Here is an 11940-nt window from a genome sequence, read left to right on the forward strand (position 1 = left end):
CCAACCATTGTTACTCATTTAGAAAATTTATGATTGATGCTATAAAGAGCTTCTTAACCATACAGGTTTGAGCTGTACCTATTCGATAATGTTGACAAAGGACGTCAATACAGCAAGCATCGCAGACTCGCTGGAGTATGACGAGTCTAATAACAGGTAATTATAACAATAATTACTAGTTACTTGAGCTTCATTGTGAGTGAGTGAATATGAATGCAGTATAGAAATTCCTTTTTCAATTGAGAGCAACTTGTTCATTTTGCCCGAACTCAAAAAATGAGTATTCTAATTCTAATCTATACAAATAATTATTGTGCGAGAAAAGCACCATACTTGGAAAAACCAGCTTCTCTCTAGGATCAGAGAATTTGTGGATTGTAAAATTGGAAAAACAATCCAATGCGGCTGACAAGAGAATAAAATCAGCCAATAAACCATGGTCGGATAGTATCAACTAAACCAAAAACTGCAGACTGAAAACCATACCATTCGATTGGTGTTTCACAAAATTGGGTCCATCTAGGCACCCAGGAAGCCAACTAGCGTCTCAAAGTGCACAAAATAAATTTTCCACCAAATGCTACAGCTATTTGCAACCAATCCATACATGATTCATTGACTCAGCCCCAGTGATTGTCAATACAGCATTCTAGTCAAGAACTCGCCACCTCTTCTAAAACAACTTCAAAATCCAGCAGCAAAAAAGCTCCACAGGATGGGACACCAAGATGTTATTGCCAATCCCTGCAAGTCTGGCACGTCCAATGTAAAGGATCGGAAGCTGATTCAGGCCAAGGCAAACAATGGCTATGATACAAAACCCCACAAGTCCCACAAAAAAACTCAGGGCCGGGTTCAGTTTGTAAACATTCAGCACAGAAAAAATTGCCATCTCCAAATTCTTCAGGAAGAGGGGTACCAGAATTCTCAATGTTGTATCCCAATAATTCCCCAGGCATATCACCTTCATCATTCTGGTCCATGTTGTATCCCAATAATTCCCCTGTCACATCACCTTCACCAATCTGGCTGTCGTCTGAGCGCAGCAGGTCATTTACATCGAAGATGGTATTATCATTAAACATGTTGTCATCATTATTTACAAATTCAGAGTTGCTCAGCAGATCGCTGTCAAAAACAGCAGAGTCGTATTCTAAAGGTAATATCGAATCTGCGGGATTGGACAGATTAACTGCTTCACTGTATGTTGAAAATTCATCATGAAAAGGTATTCCTGAAACAGAACCATCACCACCCCCCTCATTCTTAACATGCCTTCTCACAGGTAATTTCGAATTTGCGGGATTGGACAGATTACCTGCTTCACTGTATGTTGAAAATTCATCATGAAAAGGTATTCCTGAAACAGAACCATCACCACCCCCCTCTTGCTTAACATGCCTTCTCACGGGTAATTTCTGAGGCCCTGGCATAGAGAGAGTGTTCCACTCAACATCCGATTCTAATTGATTAGGTTCTGTAATCAGCTCAACTTTTGCAAGAGAGAAAAGTAAAGGATCATTCTCTACAGGAAACACAGGAGTAGCAGGCTCAGACTCTCTCATATCATTAAATGCTCCAGAATCAGAATCAGGTCCAGAATGCTGTTTCTTTGAAGACTTTCTGCGTGATTTCTTAACTTCTGACTTTGGTTTTGCATCGTAAGGACAGACAGGTGATTTTATCCTGCGACACTTGCAACATTTGAAGCCCAACACATCCAAAATTTTGGATTCTTCAAGTTCAACAGCTTCAGCATGATACCAATCTGTGAAAGCCAAACACAGAAGTCAGATGAGTACGAACACTTAAATTTTGTTAATCATTTATTATTATTTACTACAGAAAAACTTACTTTGGCATGTCTCGCAGCAAATATACATTAGATCTGACCTATAGTCGTTTTTGCATAAGTGACAAACAGGAGACAAATCAGGTATGTCTGATCCTCCCTTTAATAATATGTTTTTAATCCTAAAATCAATGTTTGTATCTTCATTACTTCTCCTTTTCCATATTATACCCCAAGAACAATTATTGTTGCGACGGTTGCTTGATGCCAAAGTAGAATCAGCCGCGGCTTGTTTTGTGTCAGGATGATTATTCTTTTTCTTCGTAGAAGTCGAAGTTTGATCTTGAGATTTGCGCTTAGATCCTTTCAAACCTGACATGGAATTGACTTGTTTCACATCAGAATAACCGGCCTTTGGCCTTGGTCCCTTAAAAATGATCCCAGTCCCAGTGCTGGTTTCCAGTCTCTGTAAGATTAAGGGACTGGTTGGAGATTCATTGCTAGTTACATTTGGAGCAAGTAACTTGGCATGGTGACATTGTTTGCATGTGGTCAAGCACTCAACTCTCCCATTTGTAGAGAGTCTCAAGACTGAGCTTACGGAACAGTCCTCGTGACAATAACCTAATGGCCATATGGAGCAAAATGTTAAAACAATATAAGTTCATGAATTAGAATGATATAAAAGCAAATATACAGAATAATTTTATATTCACATCCTTTATTTTTCGTATTGGATTTTTAAATTTTAAACATCCAAGTGTTGTTTTTTTGTCGATGTGTAAATGTATCTAACTGAATTATGTAATATAGCAAATAATAGTTATTATTTCAGAAACTACATGTGATTTTCACGTCAGGATTAACTTAGATTTTGCAAAGCATGATAATAGTAAGGACGATGATGGGTCGCGCGAGAGGTACATACCTTGACATGCATTACACTTGTGAGCATTCCTGTAATAATGGTAGATAAAGATTATGGTCATGAAGAAAACAGGAGCATAGAGGAAAAATGCATTAGTGAAAGAGTACGAAGTTAAGGGTAATTACCGAATTGAAATGCCCATCCGACATGAAGAGCACAAGAATGCCAAGTTGTCTCTCTTGCAAACGAGGTAAAAGAAGATGTCATTACAGCCTTTGCAGGTACCTTTCAACCGCCTTTTGTGCAACTGAGATGGGCCACTATACTGCTCTTCACATGGAACCTTTTCATTACCTTCTTCATACTCCTTTACCAAATATAAAGGAATGCGAGTTTCAGAAAACCAATACTTTTCTTTTCCCAATGGACATTGCTCTTTTTCAACAACGCTTTTCATCACCCGATTAGGAAGATGCTTTTGGCTCCCAAAAGCTACTCCATAACAAACTTTTCCCTCTACAAGTTTTTTGTCACAAATATTTGCATTTCGGAAAGCAGAAGCTTCAGTCTCTTGACCTTTCCCTTCCTGTATGTTCTGCTCTGGACGAATCAGATCACTCCATCTAAGATAAGAATCTAGACATCTGACCTGATGAAAACAACCAAATGTAATCAAGTTACAGGGCTTGTAAGGTCCAATAAACTTATTGTCAAACAAAATTCACTAATGCAAGATATAAAACAAATAACTATTATAGGGAACCTGGAGTGCCAGCTGTGAGGCATTCCTACTCATTTGAACTGCGGCTCTCCAAACAAGCTGTCTACTTCTTTTGGGAATTTCAGAGCCATCGGCATATACAATACCAGAAATTTTCCTAGAACCACCTGTTATCCACAATAAATAGAAATTAAGGTGATAAATTACCATAAATAAGAAAAACCAGGCAAATTCTTTTATAGTGTATGTAGGGGAGACATATGTTTTGAACAATTCAACAGGCACAGTAGCCTCAGCTAAACTTGCTAAGAACATCAAGTATATCTGATTAGTATAGAATAACACTTAAATATGAGATAGTGAGTAGTGACCACCTAATATTGAGCTTGAAGGCTCATAACTAATTATATATACATAATTTCACATTCAATAAATATTAATTAAATTGCAAAATATTTGGTATATTAAAATTAGAAAAACGCAAATCATAAGTCAAATCAAGCCAAGCCAGAGATTGGTTTTACAACCTCAAAAAAGTTCATTTTAGCAAAGCTGAACTACACCCCTTCGGGTATTTTATGTGGTTGAAAATAAAATACCTTGGCGGGCTGCTTTTCTGACCATGGATTTCGGCAAAGCTGCACTCTGAAAAATATACTTGGTAACTTTCCCACCACGCCACCATATACCTTCCTTAGAAACATCAACTGTAGCTTCATCAATAGATGACTTCTTTTTATAACGCTTCCCACTTGGTGCACGTTTCTGAGTTGTTCCAAGAGTAGATGTGGCACTTTGTATAACTGGAAATTCGACCGACCAATCATCCATCAGCTTAACCCAATCGCCACAAAAAGCAACGATTCGAATGTTCTCCTCAAGCTGAAAATGAAAATTTATTAGGAGCTAAAATATGAACTACCAATGTTGCTTATATAGCACAAGCAAGAAATATCATGTAAGATATTTTTAACACATGCTTGATAATAAATCTATTTGACAAGGACTAAAATACACATACAAAACCCTACAGCGATTTTAACATAAAGCAGGATCAACTTCTAACCAATATAAAGTAACCAAGATAACAGGAAATCTCAAAGGCAACAAATGACACTAAATGTTTTCAATAGCAGAAATAGATGAAGGCCAAAAATCCCCCATGTGAAGTAGGGGATAGTTTCCGGACAAATAGCCGAAGCCACAGAAAAGTTGAAATAAATAAATTATCGGTTGTGCACATAGAAAAAGCATGCTGCATAACATAAATGAAATATCAACTTAAAAGCTCAATTGTTCAAAATAAAATTCTGATAATTCATAATTTGGTATAGTTATTAAGTTATTGCTCAAAAGAATAGTGGTCACCAAACCGTGATGGCGCTGTTATCGCATCAATATACCGCAGCTATGAAACCGCTATCGCTGATAACGCTTCGAAGGCCAATAGCGTAGCGGTGAGGGGCCGTGCCGCCACATTATGCAGCTATAGCAGTGCTATAGCGCGTTATTGACTACCTAGTTTTAAATCTATATATGATTTAATTCCCATTTCGTAAACTTGATTTTCCGATTCACAAATTGAGTCTCGATCAGATAGCCATAATTTAGTTATTAATCTCTAACTTTCTTATTTTAATATCTAAAACACTAAACCTTTATAACTTCAACAATAGGATAACATGAAAATAAACATGAACAGAAAGTTATACAAGATTTACTCATGTAAAGTCAACTAAAGCGGGAGGTAATTAGAGGCGTAAGTCGTCCTTAAATTACTAGAGGTTTAATCCCCTGTGCCAACTCTGGATTTCATAATAAAAGGATATAATGAGCTGTAAAATGCCATAAATTCAAAAAAGAAATAGAAAAGCAAACTAGAGAAAATCAGATTTAGTTCAATAATTGGCATCACTTCAGCTTTTTCCTCACAACTCACAGACAAAATTTATGAATATTTGTTTCTATGTTAATATAGGAACCTGGTGGAGCAATAACAGTCTGGCTATAAGCAAAAGCAGACCTTTGGTTGCATACTTAAGATTCTTTCAGTAGAAAAAGAAAAGGCAATGCGTCTTGGAGTTCACCAAGCTACCAAAAAATGGAAGGCAGGAGTAGCAAATGCTTGCAGAAGGGACCTTGCCTCTCTAACATCTTATCTCACCCAAAAGATTGGGAAGCTATTTTTGTAGAGATTATATAGCATGTAACATATCTTACATGGGAAACTTGAAAAGTTTTAACTAACAAATGCAAAACAGTCAAAAGGCCATCATAGCAAAATAGAATGCAATATTCATACAACAACAGCCAAGCCTGAGGTCGGCTAAATGGAGAATGCAATATTTATAATAATTAAATAAAAAAACTATGATATATCATATAACACTAAAAATAATAAATAAAACTAAACATTTACTCACTTTGAGTAGAAGTGGCTTGATAGCACTAAATGTTGTGGCACGTTCCACTTGCTTACGCCAGTTCTTTCGAAAGCTTGCATTTGTGAAGGTGCCAACAACTAGACCATGTAAACAATTCTCCATATATAGAAGGTAGGTCGCAATGGTGCTAGGAAGAATTCCCTCTCCACTCCTTATAGGAGAAAAGGTAGCAAGAATTTTTACAGCACTTTTTGTCGCACTTATAAGAGCATGATTTAACATGCATCCTCTCTTGCTAGCAACAGGGGCTTTACAGGAAATGCACCAACCACACCTCTCTCTTGGAACCTCCACGAGCTTCTTTTCAGAACTAGGCCAAAAGAAACGTGAAGCTGTTAGTGAGAATGCTTTTGCTTGCATATAAGTATATGCTGCTGCAGTTTTCTTCTGGCTGTCTGATGCAAGACCCTCTGACCTAGATTCCTCTGAAGAAACGATGGCAAACTTGGAAGCTGCTGATGCAGAAAAATCACCATGCATATAGTAATTTATGTATGACATGGGTTTGTAGAAGAAACCCATGTAACTAAAATCATCATTTGCATTGTATTCACACTTTCCAGAACCTAATTGTGCACTTTCTTTGTTTTGCGAAGAAAAATTCAAAGGCAACCCCATATCATTTGCATGGACACAATTACTTAATTGACTGTTTATCAAAGAGCGCTTAGTGGCATCTACAGCGGTGGACATATTGACAGAATTCTGAATGTTTAGGTTGGACTGCTGACTAACAGAACCAGCTGAAATTATTGCCTCCATTCTAGTTTCCTCACCAAGGTTCTTATTCATAGTAAGGCCCTCTTCACTTCTAGCAATGCCACTACTATCAAGAGCGGGACTTTGAGTGATAACTTCTAAAGCATCAAGAGAAGACACCATATTACGATTGTGAATCAAACTTGCAGTGGTTGGAGAGTTCTCTCCCTGGACCAAACTAACAGGCTTATTGTTGTCTTCGCTTGGAGGAGGAAGTAAAGGAGCAGGAAATTGTGTCTCATCCTTTATATTTGTTTCAGTTGAAGCAGGAAGAGGTAAGAACTTTTCTGCAACATTCCAATATTGTAACACAGCCATGCAAATATCATAGTACATTGGCCTGTGCGGCATGGATTCATAAAGCACTTGGACAACTTTAGGGATGTCTTTCTGATTGTAATATCTAAGACAAACTTCATTGTTGTCAATGTTAAGCCTGCAACAGTACATGTAAAAAGATTAAACTTAAAAAATGTAAGTGCACATAGTGGGAATGATTGTCCACAAAAAAAAATATGATTGAGCACAGATGCAATTCTAAGGTAAGAAGAACGTGGAATTGAACTTCAATTTACATCAACCACAAAAATAGTACTAGTACTGATCCTAGCATAACAAATGAAGGGGTAAAAGTAACACTAGAGAGATGTTGAACATACACGAGTAAGTGGTCGCATGTGCCCATGAAGAGCTGCCCATACAAATCCCTTCCAAATATTTCAGCCCCTCTAAGTGAGGTTGCCTTTGCAATTGAGGGCCCAGCCATGTTGATTTTGCACTCTGGACAATACCATGGTCCTTCTGGTATAAACATTTTCATTACACCAATACACCTTGAATGATAAGCAGAGGGACACCCATCACAGCAAAGAAGGGTTCCGTCCATACCACAGAGGCGACAATCATCTCCATTTCTATCAGCATCCCCATCCCCAGTGTTTTCTGTATCTCTGCAATATGAACCAGGTTGGTTTACAGCAATTGATGCTGAAACCAATTTTATAGCTTCTTTATCCTCACAAAAAGAGGTCCTGGCATATCTTGGATGGACCTTTCTGGGGCCTGTTTCAGCAGGAATGGTATCTTCTGCATCATAATCCATCCCAACCTCTGACTCCTTTCGCGTGCTCATTTCAGTTTTAAGCTCATCAGATTCCAAAACATCGTCACAAAGAATTTGCAGTATCACTAACTTCCTACTTACAGGCAACAAATAATACTCGCCACTAAAAACCTCATCGTAAAATCCTTTCCATTCAGGTCCTTTCGTGAACCCATTAACCAACAAATAAAGAACCACAAAAACAGGCCAAGTCAATGTGTCAAGCAAGTTCCAATCGTAGCACCTACAATAAATACATCAAACTTAACATCATTTCAAAACAAACATGATACTGCGCAGAGAATAATAATAGCATAGAACATAAAAAATTTAACTGTACATATAATCCTACATGGGTAAACTAGAAGCACAAAAATTTTGCAAATTAAAAAGTAGGCATAAACAAGTAAGTACCTCAGGCATTGCGATGCAAGCTCAGATCCCTCAGGTGATAGGGTTTCAAGATGACGCCTCAACACCCGCATCAAAGAAATGTGAATAGCATCAAACAAATTGTTAGAGAATTTACAGTTAAGAGAACCAACAAAATCATCCAAAGTAAAGGGATGAAGAAACAATCGTGTGCTGAATGATCTTAAAAATCCATAGACCGAAAAAAGATGGGAGACACTCAACTCTGGCACACCAATAGTTCCAGATGAATGTGGCAACAACAGCGGCGGTGGCAAAGGCACCATCTCAGCATCAGAAACAGAGACACTTGAGAGATCATCATCAGCCCCATCATCCTCTTCCACGTCCTTATCATTTTCAACTGATAACCCACCATCCATTTCACTAGGACCAGTCACATCAACAGCAGATTCCTCTTTCACGGATTTGGGTGAACCCGTATCAGCCACATCTGCAGCCTTAGCCCTATTCTGCAAAACCAACTTCTCTAATTTCGTCTTCCTCTTTGACATACCAACGTCAAAATCAACAGCGTCACTTACAAGAATCGGCCGGATTTCCCCACTCTCCAAATCCTCAAAGTCACCGTCCTCGTAAATGACTCTATATAAACCGCTTTCGTAATACACTACTTTCCCTAGAAAAACACCATTCCTAGGGAACTTCTTCCGGACATACCTACCAACCAATGCTATTGGTTTTCTTTCCACGGCTTGCCTCTTCGCGTCCGGAACAGATTTTCCGTCCTTCTCGTCCTCCTTTCTCCGTTTCCTCGGACGGCCCCTCGATCTCGGAACAGGCTGCTCCATATCGATCGTAAATTCCAATACAGAAAAATACAGAGCCTGTAAATTTGCTCAGAAACTATTTTTTTTTGCCGCAAAAACGTTAGGGTTTACGCGGATCCTGCAAACGATTCGATACAAAGCAAATATAATTCAACAGTTCAAGTCGAAATTGAAATTTGAGATCGGAATGAACATAAATCGTTGAAATTGAAACAAAAAAAAAATTGAGAAATCTAAAAAACTTCAGACGGAAAAGCGATTGAGAAAAACGAACCTGATTAGTGTACAAAGAGCACCAATGAAGACGATGAATTTCCTGCTTCAGAGGAAACCGAGGCGCTGAAAACAACGAGCAGAAGAACAAAGGGGAAGAAGATAACCCTAGTGGCAGAAAATGCAGAGAACAATTTCTTCTGGAGCGACTCAGTGAACGAGTTTTAATATTCATCGTAATGTATATATACTCCAATTTTTCTACTCTTGTTATTTTTTTATTAATTTAATAATATAGGACGAGTTTGCTTGTTTTTTGACTCATTGGGTCCGAGTTACTTCGCACCTGGTCCGAGTTAACTTCTTCACTCGGTGTCTTTAAGTTAAGTGCATTGCATTGCGGCAATGGAATTTAAAAATTTAAAAATTTAGAGGATCTATTTAGAAATGGAGTTTGTGTAAAGTTTAACGGGATTATTGGAAGTTTATGGTCATGCTTAGAATTAACTTCACATGGTAATTGGTCCTAACTAGAGACAATGTGACAATGTGACAATGTGTTAGGATAGGATGGGCATGGGTTAGGATTTAGAAAAGATGTAGATATAAAAAAATATATTGGTGGAATCTATTTTAACAAGTAGATTTGATTAATGGATATGTGTAATTTATTAATTTATCAGATATGTTTTCTCAATTGTCTTTCTCTTTTTCACTGAGTCGTTTCAGAAGAAACCATTGTTCTCTGCATTTATTGTTACTAGGGTTATATCTCCCCCTTTGTTCTTTTATTTGTTCGTTTCAGCGTCTCGTTTTTTCTAGAAGTAGAAAATGTATTGTGTCTTCAATGGTGATTTGCATATGGTTATTAATCAGGCTTGTTTTCTCAATTGTTTTCCCCTCTTATGCTTTTGGTTTTCTCTACTTATTTATTTATGTCAATTTCATCTATTCACGTTCATTCTGATCTCGGTTTTCCATTTCAACTCGAAATGTTAACATGAATTTGCTTTGTATCGATCCTTTGTAAGATCAGAGTTAACCCTAACATTTCTGCGGCAAAAATCAATAGTTTCTGAGTCAAATTTAAAGGATATGTATGTACTTTTCTTTGTTGGATTCTATGATCGACATGAAGCAACATGTCGCGAGATCGAGGGGTCATTCAAGGAAACAAAGAAAAGAAGATAAAAAGGAAGGAAAATTTGTTCCTGACATTAAGAGCCAAGCATTGGAGAGGAAACCAATAGCATTGGTTGGAAGGTATGTGCTGAAGAAGTTCCCCATAAATGGTGTTTTTCTAGGGAAAGTAGTGTATTGTGAATGAGTTCTATATAGAGTCATTTATTGGGACGGTGACTTTGAGGATTTAGAGAGTGGGAAAATCCGACCGATTCTTGTAAGTGATGTTGTTGATTTTTTATGTTGGTATTGGGAAGAGGGGGACAAAATTAGAGAAATTAGTGTTGCGTAATAAAGCTAAGGTTGTATCATTGTATTGGATTTTATGATCAATTGTCTCAAACAATCAATTGTCTAATTAAACAATTTCATAAACTCCAAATGAAAAACAAACACATTAAATTAAATATCTTATCGATAAGAATCTATTTCCCCTTGAAATGTCTCTAATCCTTAGCCTTATCGTCTAAATAGATAATTAGTTTGATTCCTTTGTGTACATAGCTGAAAAAGATATAATTTACATAGTTAAGATAAGGTACCACACATTTATGAAATGTATAGAAAGAAACGAATAAGAGATCTATAGAGAAAAATTGAAATACAATATTTGGAGAAAGATACATAAATTAAATGTTCCTAGAAATCAAATCTACATATAATGTAAAATCATCAATCGATTTATGTCAATGAAACACAATCTAAGAACAAAATCAATTACACATATTCTCTTATGCCTTATATGAATCACGTGTTTATAAAATGGATTTCGACCACACAAAAATTGATTACCCCCTTAGGTATTCATTTTGAAAGTAACAAAAACAATTTCAACCCATGACTTATCAATTTCATTGAAAAGGGAAACAAATCATCAACATTGTTAATATTCACAACTATTGATTGTATTTGGTGGTCTCGAAATCAAGTATTTTGTAGTAAAGAACAATACCTGTGATCATTTTTGCGTGTAAATCGATATTGAATATGAAGGGCTTCCAAGCTCCGTTCGATCGAATCCATCCCAATCCTAACAAGGTTTCTCCATAATCAATGTGATGCATCTTATTTGTGAGAGAGGGGCTTTTGTTGTATAATAAGGAGTGTTCATGGTTGGTTGATGGCGATGATATTGCAGAAGAAATCTTACATCAAGGATTCGGCGGCGCCGAAAGCCCTTGGAGTCAATTGGAATTAGGGTTTTCTCGAGAATTATGCTTATGAGTAATTTATATGGATCTTGATATGAATGGTATCGGAAAAAAATATAAAGTCGCAATGCAACTATAATGGATACTTGGGCTTTCTCGTTGGAGAATGATGGGCCATGGCTACATTTTTATCACATGTCTATATTGCAATCACATTATAAGAATGGGTAATATAGCTACACATACTTTTACTCAAAATATGCACTAAAATTTTATGGGTTTTTCTTTGGGAAAAAATTAATTTATTTGGATTGAGGAAATGCCCCATTTTTTATTTGATTTGATATTAAAGATCTAAAATGTTTATCACGTGAATTCTCTTTAATTTGATTATTTTTCAAAAAATTATGAATGTTTCTTCTTATAATCATTGCAAGCAAAAATCTCTCTATGGTTATATGATTTTATTTAGCAAAAACTTGGAAAATTTGTATTTCACTGTGACA

The 11940-nt window shown here is 36.8% G+C and overlaps 1 protein-coding gene across 1 annotated transcript; it reads right to left on the reverse strand.

Annotated features, from left to right (window-relative positions):
* Nucleotides 1-200: 200 nt before the first annotated feature.
* LOC131632630 (DDT domain-containing protein PTM-like) lies at nt 201-9342 on the reverse strand. The gene is made up of 10 exons (XM_058903375.1): nt 9163-9342; nt 8101-9006; nt 7244-7930; nt 5805-7020; nt 3981-4263; nt 3424-3548; nt 2846-3309; nt 2721-2749; nt 1856-2416; nt 201-1768 (listed from the first exon to the last, which is right to left on the reverse strand). Exons 2-10 carry the CDS (start codon nt 8907-8909, stop codon nt 732-734), a joined length of 5211 nt encoding a protein of 1736 aa, XP_058759358.1. The 5' UTR covers nt 8910-9006; nt 9163-9342; the 3' UTR covers nt 201-731.
* Nucleotides 9343-11940: the final 2598 nt, after the last annotated feature.

This window comes from Vicia villosa, unplaced genomic scaffold (assembly GCF_029867415.1).
Source record: "Vicia villosa cultivar HV-30 ecotype Madison, WI unplaced genomic scaffold, Vvil1.0 ctg.000976F_1_1, whole genome shotgun sequence".
NCBI classification, from domain to species: domain Eukaryota; kingdom Viridiplantae; phylum Streptophyta; class Magnoliopsida; order Fabales; family Fabaceae; genus Vicia; species Vicia villosa.

Bases quoted from the DNA above. Each gene is read 5' to 3' on its own strand.
- LOC131632630 (XM_058903375.1), bottom strand. From the start codon at position 8,909: ATGGAGCAGCCTGTTCCGAGATCGAGGGGCCGTCCGAGGAAACGGAGA. The intron at 7,931-8,100 runs GTACTTACTTGT...TATTTATTGTAG, and splicing joins CTTGCATCGCAATGCCTGAG to GTGCTACGATTGGAACTTGC. The intron at 3,549-3,980 runs GTATTTTATTTT...TGTGGATAACAG, and splicing joins CAGAAAAGCAGCCCGCCAAG to GTGGTTCTAGGAAAATTTCT.